Here is a 22,677-nt window from a genome sequence, read left to right as displayed (position 1 = left end):
CCCGCTGCCCCGGCCGGGCCCCCTGTGACGAGGCGGCCCCACCCTCCCGCAGCCGGCCTGTGGGCCCCCAGGGTCGCTTCCTTACAAACTGGCCTAGGGAAGGTACCGGGAGTGAGACACTGCCTGCACAGCCACACCAACCTTCCCCTGGTAGTCTAATACAGATACATCCAAAATATCATGACTTTTCTGCCAGTCTCTTCCTATGCGAAAAGGCAGGTTACACTGTTTAACTACATGGAAAGGAGTAAAGTGTAGAGCCCACAAAACAGCAAACACCTGTGGCTATCAAGCTGTCCACTCTTCTTCAGGTGAGAGTCAATTGCATTGTAGCTGGCAGGATTCCTGAGCCAAACACAAAACAACTGGAGAGACCCTTCTTTGAAACGGAGGCACCTTCCAGTTATTCCTCTTTCCTGCTGCACTTAACACAAAAATGTTCATACCAGAATATGCCTTTTCCCCTATCACATTACTCTGTCCTCTCTTACACAGAGCTTTTGTTTAGATTGCTAAAACAGGCATTTTTGCAGTCTCCTCCTGTTCTTTCTAAATCAGAGCTTCTACACATCAATATAGGGGGGCTGACTCTACTGCAGGGGCTCTTTAACTCCCAGCTACTTCAGCAAGAATGCCCAGAGCAACCTAATGCAGACACATTGAAAAGGTGACATCTCTTAATGGTTCACCCTTTCAAACTCTTCACATGCACTTAAACGATAAGCCAGGTCACTTTCACCATGTATTATTATACTCTGTGCAGTGCTGAAAATCTTCTGAGTGAAGTGGAAGTGGACTGGTAATAAAAGATAGTCCCATTTGTCCTGTGAGTGAGGAGGGTAAGAAAGTTGCTGGAATACTGAGCACAGTGACTGTTTCACATGTCCACTAATGAATGTGCTTCCATCTGCCATCCTGAAGGAGAAGAGAAGCCTTTCCTTTGCAATAAAAACCTTGTGAAGTGTGCCTTGTGCATTTGTACTGGCTCAGAACTCTGAAGAAGATGGCAATTATTACTGGTTTTAAAGAATAAGCTATTTTATTATGGAAGTTCATCTTCATAACAACATATGAGGAAAATGACTGACAGTCACTAAAAACACAAAAAGGTTCATGAAAACAAAAGGATGACTATTTACACTAACTTACTGCCACAAACAATGAAATACCTGAAGCAGTTGAGGCAGTAAATATTCCTTTCATGTCTTCAGAGATTATTGAACAATAACTTGACATTGTACTGACACATACCAACAGGGGTTCAAGATGTTTAGATAGCCCTGACCAAGCTGTACACTGCAGGAGGCCAGAAAATGTTGGCTATACACTTATGTGAACTATGTCTCTCTGTTGTTTTAACGCATAAAATTGATCTCTTACAGGGAACTTTAGGAAAAATGTTTCAGTATGAAAAAACCAAAACTCTCTACAAGACAATGCTTTGATATCTAAAGCAGTGATCTTATCCAGAACTATCTCAATTGCTTTCTCTGCTCCCCTCACAGTTGTATCTAAACAGAAATCATAGATGAAACCAAGAGTATCACATACTGCTTTTAAATATTTTAAAATCCTAAAATCAAGTTTGTGAATTACCGCATGTATACAAGAGGTATTTGCCAATAAGCATATTTAGACAGTAAAAAAATACCTTAACGTTTATACCTAATTTACAAATATTCCAACACAATAGAATTGAGCCATACATAAAGCTCTTGGCTCTATGTAGGAAATGCTAGTTCCAGAGGTTGGAAAATGAACAGCAGTATGCAATTGAGCCCTTGTTGAAAGCTATTCATCAAAACCCAGAGAAGTTCTTGTTTGCACCTGTCCCCTATACTATCTATTTCTTTTTCCTCTCTCTGCTTCTGCTTCTACTGCGTCTGCTCCTTTCTCTGTGCTCCACTTTACTGCACTTGTCCCCATGGCCTTCTCTACATTTTCCCCTCTCTCTGTGTACATCTGTGCTGGGGCTTCTGGTGTCCTTTTTCCTGTGCCGCTCTTCACCAGGGCTTTGACTTGGACTTCTTCTTATGTGCCTTTGCCTGGAACTGCTGTGATTTGAGCACGGGCTTCTCCTGCTCCCCTCATTCATGTTTTGGCTTCTACTATCCTTCTCCTTTCTTTCAGTGTCTCTCGTGTTCGTGCTATGGGATCCGCTTGTGGACTTTCTTTCCCCCTCACAGGAGTTCCATTTGTTGTTCTCTGCAGAACTATCTCGCTTTAAAAGCTTGTACTTCTCCCTGTCTTTGTCCTTGTTACCGTGACTACTGGAGAGATCTTCATAAAGTTTTTCCTTCCTCGTTTTTGCCTTTCCTTCTGAATCGCTGCTGCTGCTAGCCTCTGAAAACTTGTCTTTTTTTCTTTTCTTAGAATCCATCTTCTTTTGTGCTGCTTTATCTCTGCTGTCAGTCTCGCTGTCACTGCTGCTTACTGAAGTTTCACTGGAGGATGAGGAAGAGGATCTCATCTTATGTTTCTTGTGTTTACTTTTGCTTTTTTTCTTTTGCTGCTTTTTCTTCTTTCTATCTTTCTTTTTCTTTTTCTTCTCTAGACGATCCAACTTCCTTTTGTTTTCAAAATAAAAGAGTGGCACAATCAGACATGTTAAGATATACTAGATTACAAAGTCATTGTCTTTCAAAGCTCACTACTTCTGATGACCTATACAGTAAATACATTCATTTTTATAAAAACACATTGAATTCTTTTCCTTTTTCAGCAAGGTTTCATTTTAAAACTTCTAACCTGCATTACCCATAGTATGTAATCCACAGCTGCTCCCTCAAAACAGGAATAATATGGTCTTTTAATTCTTTATTTTTCAAAAAGATAAGTAAGAGATGTCAATTTGGGCCTTGTAACCAGGAATAAAAACATTCAGTAGTGCTTTCTTCCTCCTTGTCAGGCTGCTCTGGAGACTTCAGAAAATCATTGCTGCTTTTGTTTGTGCATTTTAAAAAGGTATTTTGAAAATTTAAAAAATGCCATTAAAATTCACTTTCTATTAATGATGAAAACTGAGACTAAAACATACGTCTTTGAGTTCTTTAGGCAAATAATAGATATTTCCAGTAACCTCTTTTTTCACAACTAGAAACTTACATTTTCTGTCTGTGAATATACAATATTCCATCATGCTCATGCATACTATTTGACTACTTTAATGTAGTTTTTACTTTGCTTTCTATATTTATGCTCAGAAAATCAGTGAGTGAATAGTGAAACTGCTTCCAGTGTATTAAAAATCCCTTCAGACTAATAAAGCCAAAAGGACCCAAATATTTACTAAACTTCAACTTCTAAAATATAAAGGATTATAAAAATTTCAATGTGTTGGGCCAGCAGAAGTTCAAACAAAAATAACATTATAAATTACTCTACATACACTTTCCTCACTTAAAAGGAACATAAAACACATTGACTGTTTTCAGAGAATTATTACATATGTGAATACCACATGTACCTACCTATTACCTGCTTAGCCATTCACCTTTTCACCCCCCCTTCCACTCCCCACATATGTGACATCTTTTATCCTAAAAGCTTGTTTCATCTGCATGCCTCTATGGGATCTACCTGCCAGTAGTTAGTATTTTTGATTTTAAACATTTTGAGATTATTTCAGGATAATGTTGCAAATGAAGACAGAAAAAACCCATTAGTCACCTGGCACACAGCATCACTTGGATAAAAGCAGAGCACAGGAACCTCATTAACTCAGACCCACAGGGAGCAGTAAGCTGCAAGCCCTGACATAAGCACAGGGTGCAGCTGGGCCAACCTTGGCATTGGGGTACAGAGTCAGGTTCAGCTCAGCCACAGGGAGAAGATAAACTTTGTCAAGTTGAAAACCAGTGAACAAAAGCACAGAATTTTTTATCACAAGAGAAGATACTGTAAACAACAGAGTGCAGAATAGTATTTTAAAACAGCTGCACAGCATCCTTAGTGAGCCAATTAGTATTTCAGTATCCCAGTTAAACTGGAAATGAGCCCCAGCCAAAGGCATCAAAATTAGATTAAAATAAAACAAGTAGGTTAAAAATCATGCTACATAATGCCATTTGTGGTCAAGCGTATGTTAAACTAAGCTGATTTTCTTCTGCACTGATTGTGCTAAATGGCACCAAAAAGTTACAGTGGCAATCATGGATGTAGTCAGAACTACTGGTGATACATATCCTCTCCACTAAGTACCAGACCTACCTTAGAAGTTTCTGTTTTTGTTTGGTTGATAGTGATTTTAAAAATTCAACTTCTGGATCATCATCCCCTTCACTTGTAACAAACTCCTAGAAAAATGTAGTAAGACCTTAGCTTCTTATAGATAAAAATAATATATTCATTCAGATTTCTGTTTTAAAAGTGGTGCCCCTATATACCTTATTTTTGCACAGATACAAATATATTTGTATTACTAAATCAGCCTCAGACATTGGTTAGAACAGAATACCCACTACCAAGTGAAAAACCCAAACATTCTCTCTCAGAGCTGAGTAGGTGTTATAATGTGGGGATTATACAACAGGAGTTATTATGAACACATGAAAAAATCACTGCCAGGGAAAGAAACATTTCTCAAATAGTTAATAAAAAGGAGCTGATTTTGAAGCCCACGATTCCCCAGGATAAGTCACTCCATTGTTATCATGCCTGGATGAATAGGTAAGACACTAGTCCTGCTCAAACTCAGAGTAATTTAAGCAAATTACTTTTCTGTCTCGGTTTAGTCATTAGGAAAATGGGTAACACATCTACTGCACTGTTGTGTTATTAGTCTTTAAATGTGCACAAAGTCTTCTAGCAATGCAAAATACTGTAATCATATAATCTACATACAGTAACACAATCAGCAAAGCAAAACTGCTTTGAAGACCCTGAATTCCTCAAATTATGTGCATCTGGTACACCACAGTTCTCCACAGTGATGTTTTTAATTTTACCCATACTCAGAAGACGAAAGAAGAAATAAAGATTAAAAAGCTCTTACAAAGAAACCCCAGCACGCCTAACATAAAGCAAACATACTGATATCAATATTATTCATTTAACAGTGTCCATTGGCTCCATTTTGGGGGGTACATAGCTTTTTTTAAAGGCACAGGTACATCTGTCTATGGAGACACAATGGACTGCTGATTTACTGAAGATTTCAAGACCAGCTTGTGGTCATCCCCTCTTTACTAGTGTTTGACTATCCTGCCATACGAACAAAGGTTACTTCAAGGAGTGTATATTAACCTTTCATTTTACACTTTTATTCAAGCACCTCAATTAGTAATATACTTTGAGCAGTCTAAGTAAAGGCAATTGAACCATTTTCACTCCAAGAAAAAATAACTGGAACAATAGTGAATCAAGTAAAAAAAAAAACCCTTCAGATATAGCATTCCTGTAATTATTTGTGCATACTACCTCAAACTTCATCCAAAGGGTAGCACTGTATTACAAGCACGCAGCAAAAGCCCTAACCACCTCATTATGAAAAATTCAAATTCTAGTCACCCAGAAGAGGGATTTAATTTATTATATGTGGTTTAAAAAGAAGTAATTTATGATTCACCATTCTGTACAAAACAAAGCTGGAAAACTAAGTTTTCTGACATTTTTGTACTGGTATAGCTCTTCAGCTTTCCTATGGATATGCATATTTGAAAACATTAAGTAACAATTCACAAGCAATCACATTTAGATTTACAGACATTTTCAGCTTACTGGTAAAAAGATATTACCTGTGATGGATCATTTGCGGTCAAGTTTCTCCCCAGTACATTTTGTTTCAGTGCAAACCCACTGTTTCTCATCTCCGCTATTAGCTCCGAGGGGTGCATTGATGGCCCTGTTCACAAAAATCACAGTTTGAATGTATCATTTATATCTCTCTACCTTTTTTGGACTCCACAGTAGGAATTCAGTTGAAGCTTTGTTAAGTAAAATCACAGCTAAATCAACTCAATAATCTTCTGCTGAGCAAATAATCAGATATGATTTTCTAAAACAGCAGTCTGAAGATTCAGAATGGAAAATAATTGCATTTTTCTTTAAGTACAAGGGGATTCTCTTATGTAACTTTGTCATGCTGAAAACAATATATTAGAAAAGTCTAGTAATATATTTTTATTATAGTAAAAAAGCAGAGGACATCTAAATAAAGTATATTAAATAAGACTCAAGTACCTCCTCTCCTTTAAAACAATGAGATAATGCTCCTCTAATATGTCACTACTAACTCATTTTCCACAACGACACAAATCTTTTGAACTTCAATGTAAAAAGTAACATTAGAAGAATACATAAGGAATATAAAAACACATTAAAAGTATCCGTGTTCTTACTTATTCTAGGGATTGCCAAATATATGTAGACTATTATCTCCTCAGAGATTTCTGGTTTTATTAGCTTAAAAATATGCTATATTTTTCATTACAGTAGGTGTTGGCATTAGGCACATGATTTTTTCTTTGCAAGAATCTAACAAGGAGAAAAATATGTATTATGGATGTATTATGGATCATTCAGACTTGACTGCATAATTTACAAATCTTGTAACTCACTCTTATGATTTAATTGAATCCCTGTGATCATCATAATGTTGTGTACTTGTCTGATTAGGTACTTTTCTTCACCCTAAATATTCACTCTCTTGTGAGGTCACTTTCAGTAAATTTCCTTCCCAGTTCCTTCACTAACCTTACTGTCAATGAACTGTGTAAGGTAAATCGAAATGAAAAGGTATGTAAAACAGGGCATGGAGCACACATTCAGTATTACTTCCGTAAACTACTGTACATGATAAGATTAATTAGTCTTATGAAATGCACTGATTCTGCTCTGTGGTTAAAGACTTTCTTAGTTGTAAGACTGATAAAACTCAGATTTTTAACACAGACAAGTAAGGAAAAATAAAGTGAGATTTTTGCTATAGAAAATATATGGAAATTAATATAGCACTTTCTCAAAATATATGGAAATTAATATAGCACTTTCTCAAAAGAAGTAATCTTTTTCTTAGTTTTCCTGTACAATATATTACATTACAGAAACAAACAGGTGTACATGTAAAGCAGGAAGAAATAAAACAAAACTCTGGAAATGGTTTAAGGAGCCCCTGCATTAGTGACATTCTTTTCACAAGTTCCTTATTTTTCCAGGCATAAAAAATTTCAAATGAGATACCTTTTAGTCTTCCCTGGAGTTTACATTTTTCTTAAGTAGGGGGTTATTTCCCATCCCCTCTGTACTCTACACAAAGTACTTTTTATTTTTATGTGTTATAGTGTAATTGTAAGCTCACAACTAATGAAGGTGTATAGGCCCCAGTGTCTACATTTTGGCGTATTTCAAATTTCACACCTTGGTGTGCTTGTTGAAATCCACTCTGGCTGGAACAGAAACTAATATTAGACAGACACCTACTGACAGAATCTGGCACCAGAAGAGGCCTTGATTTGAAAAGTCCATATAAAACAGCCATACAATTCAGTCAAAAACCCTGTATGAGGAAGCCAAGTGGAGACAAAGCATAGAGTCATGAAAGATTTCTCCACACCAAAGAAACCAAAACACTTGACCAATTCAAGCCTAGAATACCTCCATTATTCAAAGGCAGTTCCTCCCTACTACTCAGAGTCACTGCCTACAGAAGTAACTTAACTAACTTGTTAGGTATTCCTCTTCAGTGTTTCAGCATTGTACACATTTTGGTGTGTATCCAGTACCTAACTGTTCTCATTAGTGTGATTAGACCAATAGAGAAATGCAACTTGTCCAAATCTACACAGCAGACTTGCCAAAGAACCAAGACAGAAGTCCTAACTTTGTGGGTCCCTATGAGGACTATGGTCAGGATTGAGACCAGAGAGACATGAAGGCACATTGGCAGTCAAAACAACAATTCAAAATTATTTTCCAGAAACAAACCTTTTTGGCATTCTTTGTGCATAGCACTGGCAAGAGGCAAGCAAAATAATTACTTATTTTTTATGAAAAAGCATCTAATGAATGCCCAACATTGCTAATTTTTGTGCATCTGTTTCCTTGTATGTTAATGACATCAATGAGAAATTCATAGCTCCACCTACAGTATTTTAGTTGCAACCCAATATTATCATGATAAGGATAATAAGGACAGTTACCAAACTACTGTTATTCCTGTTTTGTGGATGTATACAAGCTGCATCAAATGCACCCACAGAAACTTGAGCCTAAAGTTTTTTATGAAATAAATTATTCCTGTTTTGGTCCCCCTACAACTGTGAGGGAAACAGTCATTTAGGTTCAGCCAAGCTTGTGAGGAGATGCAAAAATCTCCAAGATGCTTTATTAAGTATGTTATTTTTACTATAACTAAAGGGTTTAGAAAACACTAGGAAATGAGATTCAGAAAATAAACCAACCCATAAATGGAAGTAGAGTCAAAATACAATCCTATTTCACAACTCTTGTGTGCGGAGACCCCAGCCAGGCATGCCATGGGCAGCTGTCCAGAGCGGTTGATTATAGAAGATGCTTCCTTGCAGTATGGCATCTTTGCAGTTTAAAAAACATTAACATTTCTGAGAGGATGAAACAGATTAACCTGCTTACACTTTTTTAAAACAATGATGCCACTGAGCTTCTCAGTTCTGCTGCCCAATGACAGCAAGACATCTGTAGAGACACAGTAGGGAGAAAACAATCTCTGATCTGGGAAGTGCAAAGAGACTGTTTTCTACCTGGTTACAAGTCCAGGCTGATAAGTTTAATTAAGACATATTTGACAACGACTGCACAGCTTAACTGCAAACCTCTATTACTGCCTACTTCCTGCAACAGAACAAGAATCAAGAAAATGTTAATTCTCATAATTAAGCTCCTTTGCTTGGAATCAAAGGAATTAAATGCTTGGTGACTTTCTTTTCCCATCCATACCTCAACCGACTGCTTTTGATTTATATTTTAATGATGTTGATAAGCAGATCTGATTTTCTTTGAAATATCAGTGACAGGTTGAGGTCTCTCAGGACTCCTGAGCACAGCTATTTTATGTGACAGCATTGAGGTATGTAACATGCTTCCTTTTGAGATGCTTTTCCACAGAGTTCTAAAAGATGCCTAAATCTGTGAGTAAACAATCACATTCTCATTTCCACATTATAAAATGTAATAGGGGATTTCTCCTGGCTAATGTAAATGGGAGAGACAAAGTCTGTAAAAGAAACCCTAAAAACTGAACTCACTTAACAGAAAAAAGCAACTTCTCCTAAGTGTCCTTGGCTTCCCTATTAAGCGGTTAAAGCTTAAACCTTGATGCCAGCAGGTTGCCTGGTAACCCAAAGTGGTAAATCTTTTCAGCCTGCCTTTGGCTTATGACCACAGTTGTGTCTTCACCCTCCATGACTGTCAGAGAAAGCAGCACTGGGTACACCTGGCAGCCCTATGCTCCTGCTGAGTCATTAACAGTAAAACAGATGGTAGGACGAGCTGAGAGGGTCTCAGTTGGCTAAAATCTTTGGCTATGATGATAGCTTATTATTCTTGAACAGCACCCATCACTTGCAAAGACTCACTCCTACATCAGGCACAAAAATCCTTTATGTGTTATGAAAATCAAACTCCTCATATAAACTGTCCTCCTTACAGACTTGTGAAGAAGCCACTTCTGTGACCTCAGGTTTCATGCAGGTGAAAACATCCTGAGATATTATACCATCAGCTGGCAGAACTTTAGATACCGGCATCGTATAAAAATAGCTGATTGCTACAACTTCTGACAACTAGTCCCTCAGCATTCTTTCATCAGCAAACTAAAAATAAGTTCAAAGTTACAATGTTTCATCATCTGTTTCTTATTCTTCCTGAAACAAGTCAAATACAGTACCTTGCTATTTTTGAATATGACTGTTAAGGTTATTTTCTGAAATTTGCATTTTGATAGGAAAAAGAAAGAAAAGGAAAAAAAATCTTTAAAACTTTCCCAGATGCTACTCACCTAAAACTAAACCATTTACCTGCTTTAGAACTAATTCATAGTCTTGGAAAATCTTGTCATATAGCATGATTAACTGCTTGTGAATGTGACATTTATTTTTATGCATTAAGACAACTGACAACTTCTTATATTTTCTGTAGTTACAAGTACTTAACATTATACAAGGGCTTGCACAAAAAAAGTCTCCATCCTTAAATAGTCATAGATTTTTAAAGGGTTTTGTTGGCTACTGCAATTCCCAAGAAATAGTGTTGTCACGCAAAGAGGTTACAGTGTCTTCCTGCTTCTTACTTTCCACAGAAATTCTTGCTGTACTAATTCTAATTCTCTCTGTTATCTTCTGTTCAAGATACTATTTAAGGATACAATTTAGATAGCTCAGCTGACTCAAAGAGTTGGGGTACAAAATCTAGAAACTCAAAACATGCAATGAAGTGTGAAGATCTGAGTCTTCACAAAGCACTACCCGAGTACAACTTAAGCTTGACAGCTTTTGGTGCATCTTTATAATACCTGTAAAATTACATAAACAAAAGAGATGTAACTAGTTTTTTTCCTCAGGCATATATGAGCATCAATTACACTGGATTGCAGAAGAATATCATATTAGGATTTCCAGAACATATTGTAAATTTGCTTATTTAGAACAAGGAGCACTCCCAATTTCTCATCACACAACTGACATGAATTAACAGAATCAGTTCTGCTTCTGTTAAGCCATTAGGAAGGGAATACAGTTCTGGATTTCAATTACTTAAGTGCCTGCCTTACAGCAAGCTCTTCCTGCCCCACACCTGTCCCAGAAACCAGAGAAACCTATAGCTGCAATAAATTTTCTGCTGTCTGTATTTCTCTTGATGCTACAAATGCAGAGGGCATGTAAGACTCTTGTTTTCAGAATGCTTTCTCTAGGAAGCACGGGCACCCTTAGGAGAGCAATGCCAGCTGTAACACACCATCTAGCAGGCCTCCATTACAACCTGCAAAGCACATTTTTTCTAATTATTCAATATGAGGGAGCAGTATGCTAAAACACTTTGTCATGACCACTGTGATTAAATACCACATTTTCTGCAATAGCTTCAGCGGCAGTGAGGACAGACCATCAAGTTATGTTTGCCAGTATCACAAAAAATAGCAGTTTTACTTCCACCTACCCATGATGCAGAGTCTTGACAGTATTTGCCCAATTTACTGATAAAAGCTTTCACTACTGTCACCAGTGCAGATAAGCAAACTGAATTATTCTTTACAATCAGTCAAGTTTTAAATGGATTTTTATGGTGGAATATAAATGGAAAGCAAAGACACAAGAAACAATAACACTGTAATCTTTGGCAGGGGAGATGACAGTAAGCAGTTGTACTTACATTGTGGCTGCAGTTACAGAACTATATGATATTTAAGGTTGTATGTATGTTTTGTTTTGTATCCTATGTATTGTTACAAAATTAAACTATTAAACAAAGTACACTATATAAAAGTTACTGGAAAATGGTAGAAAATACTGGAAAAAGTAGGTTCTTCATGGTGTCATTTTAATTGCAACTATTTACCTTTATTTTAACCACTGCTCATTTTGCATATCATCAAAAGAGTATTTAGAATATGGCTTTTAGAACAAGCTTTTCTCCCTTTCTGAAAATGTGTTCTGGCATGGGATATCTTTTAGTTTACAAATGTGATCATTTGAATCTAAAAACATCAGTACCATCACACCACCATCACACTTCTGACTTGTAAGAGAGGTAATTGACATGAAAATGTAAACATGGCACACTTGTGTATCTGCTGCCAATTTGCCAGTATATGTCACAGTCAGTAAACTCCATGCTACCATGCTTAAAACTTAATTTATAAATCAAGGACAAGATACTCTCAAAGCTTCTCTTTTATTGCTACACATTTTTTGTTAGCAAAGTAGGCCTAAAGCATGCTGTCACCATCCTTTCTCCTAGACAGCCTGGACCATGTGAGGCCATAACTCCTCCAAACTGAAATTTATTTATGGTTTTCTACACATCAGTGGTACTAAAGCCATGTTTTGCTGTGGAAAAGTAGATAAATAAATACCTGCAGAGTACAAAAACACCTCTTTTGAATTAACTAGGTTTTGGAAAATATTCTGATGGTGGGTTTCAGTCTAGCACACACCCAAATAAAGGATAAATATACTCTGAATGCAGAATGCTACCTTTTTTGGGTAGTAGCAAAGACATAACATATGATACAATGGTTTTTAGGTTTTGCTTTAAAAGAGAAATTAACTTTAAAATTAGAATAGACAGTTGTGTCAATACATCCATATACTTTCTTGTGCTGTCCACCAAGTTTTCTATGGCTTTTGTTAATATGGAAATTGAGCAAAAATGGAAAAAAATTACAGACTGAGCTTAATCACTCCATAGTCTGTGAACTTTTACTGAGGTTGTGATAGAGATGAGAGTAGGCACTTATTTTATCTACAGGACAAAGAACTATAATCAAAATTATGTGATCATGACACACAGTAAGTTCATGCTGCCTCCACTAATTCAGAATCAATCATCTTTTACTGATAATTTTTTCATCTATTTCAGAGATGAGTGCATTCAGACCATATTTACACTTCAAAGCAACTGCTGCAGTTGGCATTGAGAGAAACCAATGACTAAAACCCCTGGCTTTTAATTAGCTCTTCTTCAGAGGGCCTGCAGTTTAACTGTATTTAACACTTCAGCACAGAATTTCGGTGTAATTTGCCATGCTTTTGTGATATGGTATTTCAGAGAAACCTGAGTTTCCTTTTTACTTTTTTGGAGTAGTAAAAGCCATTTAACATTATCAAACTGCTACTGGAATCTATATTTATCGCTTAAATGCTAAGCACAAGATTTCTAATAGAATCTGTATTTTATGCATTCACAACAAATACCAAGGCTTTTGAAACATAAATGGAGGATTATTCTAAAATGTGACAGTTCTTAAACTATGTGAAGATTTAGTTAAGGTTCCTACTGTTCACAATCAAAGGTCTCAGCTGCAGATCATAAAGAAAGGTTTCACACACTGTACGTTTCTACAGATGACCATTTATACAAATATTCACAGTTAATATATTCAAATACCTTTTCTTGGTTATGATAAATTCAAAAGGACATTTAAAAAAATTCCTGCATTCCCAATACAATGCAGACTTTTCTCTGTTGGGAAAAAAGGTACCATATTTGTCACTGGGAAACGGCAGTGAGATGCAGACATAATGCAACATAAACACAGATTTCATTTTTTGCTGTCTCCACCTGACTGGTAATTTCAATGATTACTCTGGAAAGGTATTTCACCTAAAGGCTTACGATCAGTGGAGCACACTAAGTCACAGACAGATGGGAACAATGTCCACCGTCAGTTTAGGGGCACTCAGGAGATGAAAAGAGAGGGTGCAAACCCCAGTGCTGGGTAACAGCCTTTAGAAGGCTGCCCCTGCACAGCTATACCTGCAGTGGCTTTATCTTGGTAGACCATAAGACACTAGATACACATTGCTCCATTAGAATTTTACCTGAATTTGCCTGAATTTTCCAGAAGGCAAGCACTTTACAGTAATTTTTCCTTAGCAGTTCCACAGCATGGCTCACATATGGAGCCAGACAGCTGTAAAAAATGCAAAGCAGTCCACAGCAGAGGAGGATGCCCAGCACTTTCCAGGCTTAGCTTTCATAGGCCAAGAGTGCAAGAACATCTTTTAACCTTACCATCCCACTTCTAACTATGCTGTTCATACAATTGGAGACACTAGCCTCACTTCCTAAGACAGTATACCCTTCTTCATAAAAAAGGAACAGATACTGGGTTCTTTGTTCTAAAAACCATATAATAAAAGTTGTAAGCATTCAAGCTTTCATAGCTTTTCAGTAATCCTTCCCCTCATCTGCCCAAACCATCATTGAACAGGATAGATTGTTTGCAGGAAAGAAGGGAAAGGAAAAAAAATTCAGTTTGTCTTAACTTCACCTGACCGAGAAAGTCACAGGCAATTTTGAAGTGAAATAACAGTATTATTTCAAAACACTTTGCACAGGACACGTAATGATCTCTGTTCCAATCAAGTTAATGGCTTTTCAGGATTCACAAAAAAACCTCACAAGCCCCAACAGATGCTCCTGGTTAATGAGAAGAAAGGATTCTAAAAACAGGCAAACTTTGAGATGCTAGTGAGTGATTTTTTTTGAGTGCCTTTTTTTTTGCTTTGAGTGCTGGTTTTTTTGCTGGTATGCATTCTGTATTTTCTTCATGCATATATACACAGTGGCACGTAAAGTCAGAAGCACAACTGGTATTTTCATCTGGAATGAACTTTGAAAGTTAGGATTTTATCAGTATAACACTCTGTAAATCAGTTTAGCCCAAAGAAGCATTTTGATTGCCTAATTTACCTTTGTAAAGGAGAAGCAAATCTTCTAAGTTGGTCTCTGCAAGCCTCACAGCTGGAACATTGGAACACTACTTTGCAGTTTTCAGTGATCAAAGTTACTTTATATCTAAAACTAAGAATTTCATAATAGAAATAATGCAACACCAGGGGGTGCAGTTATCATGCAATAATTACACTCCTGGGAGATTACAGACAAGGCTGTACCCCAGGGGTGTGATTATCCCATGATAACCACATCCACTGAAATTGCCTTATTGAAAAAATAATCTCCAGTCACTGGTGAGATATTATTCAATAGGTGCTTTTTAATGGTAAGATTATTATTTTTTTGTATGAATTACCAGCTAGATTAGTAAAATGGTCCCAGAAGCAAAAAAACCAAGCCACCATGCCCAAGTTAAGGTTTGATTGTAGGTTGATTGTACCTATTTTTGTTTGCTGAAGCACTGCAATGTATGTCAGACCTTGAAAGACAGCAGAAGACAGTTCTGTGGCACAGACATCCTCTGCCCTGCAGCGCTTTCACTGGAGGAAAATGAAGGCTGTGACTGGTCTTTGCACACAAAATATTCAACACCAAATCCAACACAGCAATTGCCAACCAGTTTTGTGTGTCAAGAGGAACATTACAATGTAGTCTTCACATCACATTACAAGACAGCTATTCTTCTGCAGAAATTACAGAATCACAGCTTATGGGATTTACGGGAAAGAAAAAGCCTATATTGGACATGATGGGGGGGGGAATCTCAGTTAATAATTCATCTTTATCCCTATGGAGAAACAGAGCAGGAACTTTAGCTAAGTCAACTAAATCAGACATGAGTTTCACTTTCATTTATTTGCAGTCAAATGTTTCCTCTGATGCTGAATAAAATAATGAGTCCAAACAAGACATTTTGTTTAACTCTTTCTGAAGCAGGAATAAATTAGAACAAAACAAAAACTGAACTTGTATCAAGGCCTGCTACAAATCTTTGACAGGGAAGCCAGACCATTTGTTAAAACCTATTTCTGCAGAAATCAGTGATGCCAGTGTCCTTAGCACACCAGATTCAGAACCATGAAGCCCAATGCTCCCACAGCCTGACTGGGCAGAGATTCACCACCAGCCAGGATGCTCAGCAGCACATGGACCAGAGCCTTCCAGCACTGTGCTGATGCATGGTGTGCTCCAGCAAGGCAGAGTATTTGCAAAGTTGGAAGAATTCTAACCTAAATTTAGCTAGGGTAACTACCACGCACTGCCAAAAAAAAAATTATTCCACTCAATTTGCATGAAAAGGATGTAAGATTGACTTCTATTAGGATGAAATGATTATTAATCAGAAGAAATAAAGCACTACCAAGTAAGTTAACTTCAAAGCAATAGAGCTCTTTCCAAAGTGTATTAAAAAAATCCAAAGATTTGCTCTTAAAAAAAAATGTTTAGTTATTTAGAACTTAAATTTGCTCCTTCTAATACAATCAATTTCATAAACTAATTGGAATTCTTGTACATTGACTACTGTACTAAATTTTTCCTCATTATATCTGTATTTCTTAGCTGTGCCCTTTCATTTATGAGGCGATATTTATATTTCAAGTTCCTGAAACACCAGCTAGAAAGAAGTTTACCAATACATCCTAAATGTGGCAATACGTCCTAACCTTTGAAAGTACTATATGCTCTAATAATTTTGCCAAACATTTTTCAACTTTTTGAGAGTTTATTGCAAATGTATTTTCACACACTGAGTTATTAAAAAGTCCAGTCAAATAAATTTAGCACACATCCCACACCTGCTGTATACTACCAGTAATCCCTGCCTATCCTTGAAATCCCTATTCACTGCTCTGTTTAGAGACATGTTTTAACCTCTACATTTTAGAAATGAACAAACAGCTTCACAAAAATTGAACAAACTCTACCTTACCTTAGAAGCCAAGCAGTTTTGCACTTTTTTTTTTTCCTGTTGCTGACAACCACAAAAAATGAAAACTGTGGACTATTTCCATGGTTTTTACCAGCATTCTAAGCATGAGGAGACACTTGTGACATGTGGAAGAGTGGATGCTTGGGAAGCAATTAATGTGCAAGTCAACTTGTTTCAAGTGCAAAGGACTTTTTAAAATCATCAGTTCATAAAACACAGACCAGTGTCATAAAAGGATGATCTCATTAAAAGTCTCTGTCCCTTCCAAAGTTTTTTCTGGAGTTCTAGCCAGTCTAAAGAACGGTATGGCAATGGACATTTTTGCAGTACTACAAAGCAATAAAAATTAATCAGGAATTTAGTCTAGAAAGCAGCTTAGGAGTGAATGCAATTACTGATAAAGAGAAGCAGCAAGAAAGAGAGCTTGAGGAGGTGTATTGCAGAGAGCAACAGAAGAAGGTTCTTGGAGGTGGAAAGAGAGGCAGCAGAGCCAACTGTGGATCTGCAGCACTGTAACAACCGGGCTGAACTCTCAGCAATGCAAAGCAACTGCTCCCATCCCAGCCAGCACAGCACTACTGTCAGGCTTTCAACAACAACAAAAGACCTCATACTTTTAAAAAAAATACGTGGCATACACTTTAGCATACCATGTGGATGAATTATGAGTCTTAAGAGAAGCAGTGAATTCAAGAATTTGTGTTGTCATTTAACTGCAGTGCTTCATTTACACGTATTTCCAGAAGTCATCTAAAGAGTGTAACTTAACTTGTTATTAAATCAGATGAAGTTTTAGAAAAGTTGATGAAAGGTTTGTATTCCTGAGGCTAGAAAAAGCAGACAACCTTTTATTTGATATTGTAATTAATATTACCACTTTCTCTAAGCCTTGTATTTGCTATTTAATCAAGAACTTCAAGCTTTACCTACAGTGTTCTTACACAGTTTCCCTGAAAGAAAGAGAAAGTAGCAGTATCATTACAGCTGACTATTCAAATTCAAGAACAGCTTCTTACAAATTATATATACAAATCCTGATCTGTCGCCCACCCCTACTCCCTAAAAATCCTTCCTCAGCCTACAAGAGTCTAAGCTCAGCATAGCACACTGTCTTCTAAGTTCCAGAGTTGAAAATGAGAGGGCACTGCCACAGTCTGAGAACATCTAAGTACTTTTACACCATTTTCCTTCATGCAAAATTCATTATACATGCTAAATGCTCTCTTTAGGCTTAGAAAGATGGTTCATCTGGGGGACATCTCTTCAAGTGGGATACACCCACAGCAGTCAAACGTGGCCTACACCTATATAGATAGTTCAGCAAGGTTTGAAACAAGCAGTTATTCTTCTACTGACACTGCAGAGTGTCTGTATTACACTGGAACAAATAATAAGGAATGTATATTCAGGTTTGTGCAAGCACAACAAAAAATTTCTGCTTTTTCAACCAAACACCCCTAAAACTGACCCACATCATTTGAACTGAGGTGTGGATAGTCAGTTCTGTAGCACAAAAGCATCTCTGACAAGCAAGAGCTGCATAATACAATTCTACCACCAACAAATGCTCTAAGCACAGTTTTTTTTCTAAGATAAGAATCATGCAAGAAAGTGATTTAACTTTATAACCAACTGAGCAAGTCAACTACAGGCTGAGTAGTACAATGGCATAATCATCAGATAATCCCTAAAAAGACAGGAGAGTAAGGGGCACCATCTCCTTTAACTCAACTCTTCTAGGCCTCATCCTAAAGAAACTATGTATCTGTGTGACTCAAATCTGAAAAACAAGCTTGTTGGTAGCCTAAATATGTAACAAAACTAAGAGCTGCTATATAAAATAGATAATCTGAATGAAGACAGAAGAAAAGCAGAAACCATGGAGTGTGTGCAAATCAATGTACTGGTGTCCCTAGAAAACCCAAGACACAACAGGTGACTTTAGAGCACAGCAAGGATGAAAAGTCACCAATGCAACCTGATGTTTCCTTAACATGCCCCAATTTTCAGAAACTTAAAAGCATTACAACTTGGGTTAACTCACAGAAAAAAATGTACTGTAGGTAAAAAAAAATAATGTTCAATTTGAATGCTAATATCCACTTCTTCAAACATAATCTAGCACTAACTGCTGTGTGACTTCAAGTAACAGGAGAGCAAATAGAAGAAAGAAAATTGTAGGTCGAGAAGCAAAAAAGTCGGATGAAGGGAAACCAGACATTTGGAAATCAAGGTTTCAATTGCTTATCCACTTCTACAATTGCATATTAAAAAAAAGCCCACAAGTGTCTCTCTTTTACCAAGAGATTAACAAAGATATAATGATATATTCCATCTTATCTAAGCAGTTTGCTTAAATCTGAACTGGGACAGTCTGCGACAATCCATTTTTTTGGTGACACAAATTTTATCATTCTGATCTAACGTCTCATGGCAGCTTCTCAGTTTTAGGCATGGATAGGATCAAAGCAATACAGAATCTTTTTAAAATGAGTTACTAATTAGAAGATCAGGTCCCTGCAATATGAAATAACTAACTCAAACTTGTGGATCCTACATTTGGAATTCACAGTTTTCCAGATTTCATCAACTCTCTGAAATATGATAAACTTAAACCTTCTAAAATTAAACATGATAAGCTCCCTCCATATATGTCCAACCAGAACTTTAAAAGTCATTCACTGCCTACCTGAACCATCACTGGAGACTGAACTTGCATTGATTCCAGAGAGGCCAAATAAGGGACATTCTCGATCAGTGTTTATGTGACCCCACTTGTGGCATTTAATGCATCTCACATTCCGCACCTAAGGGCAACAAAGCCAATTGACACCATTTAGTCACCAGTGTAGCTGAACCTTTACAGAAATCTGTGTCATTAGGCATAAGAGAAGCCTTTAAAGCCACTGAAAAAGAGGTGATAAATTTAAGAGAACCCATGTGAAAGTTCTGTATAACAACATTTGAAATACACCCCAGACACCCACAGAATGAAATGTGTGTGACTTGCCTGGATGCCAAAGGGCTGATCTCTGATATTCATATCATCCTTAGCATACCTGTACACAAACACAAGAGAAAACAAATATTCCATTCACCACTATTTTTGAAAAGACATCATATATACAAAGTTACCTTTTGTTGATAAGTGTGCAACCATTTCAGAGGTATAATTCCTGTAAATGTTGTTTTTAATGTGTGTTCAAATATGGATGTAAAAATCAAATGAAAATAAAGCTAAGCAAGGAAATAGTTCCAGGTTAACAGATTTTCCTAATTAAGTGTCAGGATATGAAAAGATCACACAAGTGACCTACTCAAAAATAAAACAGGGAGGAAAAGGGACAAAAAGAAAAGTATATGAAAAAATCCAGATATCTTACTTTTCTCGAGGAGCAACTTTTTGCCATTCAAATTTGTATTCAGTCTCTCCTTCTTGCTATAAAACAGAGAACATGGCAAGTTTGAAGTTTTTCAGAATACATTTTAAGCAAGCAAGAAGAAAACATAAAGAAATAATGTAATGAAATACCTCTTTTGTTTCCTCTTTGAATTTTCAGGAAGCATGCAAAGAAAATAAATGATGCATTAATTATATATGTAAAATCCAGATGGTGTTTCCCTCCCCCTCTGAGCGAAAGAAAAAACATTTTATGGTTTGTACTAATCAATAGTGCAAATACTCAGGAAGCAGCTTTATATAGAGTGCACTTACAAATCAGCAGCCTCTAGTATATAGCTTTAAATCCTGTAAATCCAGAATCACCTTCTAAAACTACGCTGATTTCTTACACAACTAAAAACTTCACTTTTTGCAAGAGTAGCAACAATATTTACTTTAAAGATATTTAAAAAAAAGTTTAGCAATAATTGCTACTTTGAAATTGCATTTCCTCTAAGTTTAAGGGATTACTATTAGAGCTTCTAAAGTTAAATAATTGCAAAACTTGGTCTACAAAGAATGAGTCCATCCAAGCATTTCCAAGTGATTTCATGCAAATGGGAAAGATGCATTTTAAAGGAAACATGTTTTCTCTCAGAGGAAATACATTTTCTTAGTTCTTCACTTACATTCAGATCTTGCTAAAATTAAGTGATTGATATGAGTGTCCACCAGGTATTCAGAAACTTCCATTTATGACATCGCTGAAGAATCATAGACTCACCAAACACAGGTAGCACTTTTGACTACTGAATTTCAGCATTTATTATTTTTGTAACTTCTGATAATTAATTCCTTGCTCTGGTACTTCCTATGTTTGACAAGCATCAAGCTGAATTATGGGCGTTACTTTGAAACAAAAGCAACCTGCTCTTTCTGTAAAGGAGAGCAGGCCAAAATACAGGTTTGTGTTGTCTGAGTCATTGCCCTGGTAAGGTCAAGTCCTCCTCATCTGATGGCTTTATAATTGGCTAAAGAAGAATACTTGGTTGAGGACATAGTTTATGCTGTTTCCTGGAAAGAGATTTATCTGGTCTTCCCTTCACATTGAACTGTTGTTTAAAAAAACCCCTACCCCAACCATTCCTTTTGAAGAAATTAAAGTTTGTGAGATCAAAATTATTACATACTGTATATATATATATATATATATATATATACATATTTATATATCTATATATATATATCTATGCACATTCTCACAGAAATAATTAAAAATTCACACCTCCTATCATTATCTCACCATAAACATGTTATTTTAAAATTGAATACATCATGTTTGTTTCTTCAGAAGGTTTTTAGCTTTGCAGTACTATCTGCTCACAATCATGAAACTGCAATACCTTTCTTTGCTCCAGGTGGGGCCTCATACATGAAATTCAGACCATTCTTCACACGCTCATCACCCATAAGCAACCTAAATAAAAAGGGCAGTTTGGGGTGTTACACACAAAACAGTCACATTGGTAACACTCACAAAAACAAAACCAAAAACAACATTATGAAATTGTTGTGATAACTAGCATTTTTTCATTAATTAATGTGAGTAACAAAATCTGAGTATCAAAAAACCTGAGAGAGCAGTCAATGACTTTGCATGATCCATTGTGTACAAAAATCACACATTTCAATCTCAGCTGAAAAGTAGTACGTCCAGAGCTACGAAAAACAGATTCCTGTGTGATACAAATGTATTATTCAAGGTTACTGACTGTTCTGAGAAACGTAGCATATTTTGAAATTAGTCAGAAGGCAGGCACAAACCACTAAAGAAGTTCTTGTGACTTCTGCTAATCAGACATCACTTAATGAATCACTGCCCTCTCCTACTACTATGGTCAATGGAGCAGTACTTCAATTGCTCATAGCAATATCACCTTCACTACTGTGAAAACAAGGCAGGAGGAAGAAGGGAGCAATCTTAAACCAATTCTCACCTATTATCGTAGGATTCCTGTTCTTTCAAATATTGTTGCATTAATTCTTCTTGTTTCTTCTTATCATATGAGATTTTCTGTTCTGCCATCCATACCTAGTTAAAATAATTAAGCTTCCACTTAAATACAAAAACTATTACAAAATATATTAGTATATAAATAACTAGTTTACCCAATTGAAATGCTTAACAAGGGATGATCACGATTCTAATTGCATAAAATACATAATTTTCATCCAGTATTTTAACAAATTAACTTCCCACAGCACTAATTTTGAGAAACTTCAAGTTCCAACAACACTGGCACACTGAAAAGACAGGAGAAAATGTGGTAGCTCAAAGGGAAAAGTAGGCTCAGAAGACACCGTGTGGGTGCCACTGGTTTCCCTTTCTCGGCCAAGTCTCTGCAGACCGCAAGCCCCAGGGCCCCTCGGGGGCTCCTGCCCTGGGCCACGGATCTGGAGAGGGCACCTGCCCCCAGCTCAGGCAGGTGTGGAATACTGGGAAAGCACGGGCACATCGGGACAGGGGGCTTTTCCTGGACGGGCTACAGCGCCTATTTGCTCTGAGAATCAGGTGCTGAATAGCCCGAGCCAGGAAAATGCGACAGTCATACACACTTGGGAACAAGAAAACCCGAAGCTGCACGTATTTCTTAGCTATTTCGCTGCCTCCTCCACCCTCTTTGCCCCAGCACCGGTGCCACCCCAGGAAGGTGAGGAGCACTGCTCGGTGCCACACCAGCGAGGTGAGGAGCATTGGTCGGGCCGCTACGGTACCGGCAACCCGTCCCCGCCGGGGCATCCCCGGCCCCACTCACCTTCTTGATGTTGGACTTGGAGGCGGGGTGAAAATCCTTCTTGCACATGAAGTTGGCGAACGACTTCCCCATGGCGGTGGCGGACGGAGAGCCGCCGGCCCCCGCACGGACAGGGACACGGACAGAGACAGGAACAGAGGCGCTCCGGGACGGCCTCGGCCGGGCCTTCCGGGTCG

General features: G+C 37.3%; 1 protein-coding gene across 1 annotated transcript; it reads right to left on the bottom strand.

The window, feature by feature from the left end:
• Positions 1 to 1,002: 1,002 nt before the first annotated feature.
• On the bottom strand, positions 1,003 to 22,677 carry CIR1 (corepressor interacting with RBPJ, CIR1). The gene is made up of 10 exons (XM_064718288.1): positions 22,502 to 22,677; positions 21,683 to 21,777; positions 21,089 to 21,162; positions 19,836 to 19,849; positions 19,687 to 19,742; positions 19,314 to 19,362; positions 18,993 to 19,110; positions 5,736 to 5,842; positions 4,210 to 4,295; positions 1,003 to 2,567 (listed from the first exon to the last, which is right to left on the bottom strand). Exons 1-10 carry the CDS (start codon positions 22,571 to 22,573, stop codon positions 1,844 to 1,846), a joined length of 1,395 nt encoding a protein of 464 aa, XP_064574358.1. The 5' UTR covers positions 22,574 to 22,677; the 3' UTR covers positions 1,003 to 1,843.

This window comes from Zonotrichia leucophrys, chromosome 7 (assembly GCF_028769735.1).
Source record: "Zonotrichia leucophrys gambelii isolate GWCS_2022_RI chromosome 7, RI_Zleu_2.0, whole genome shotgun sequence".
Lineage (NCBI taxonomy): Eukaryota > Metazoa > Chordata > Aves > Passeriformes > Passerellidae > Zonotrichia > Zonotrichia leucophrys.
Note: the sequence above shows the minus strand (reverse complement) of the source record. Positions and strands in the feature narration are given on the sequence as shown.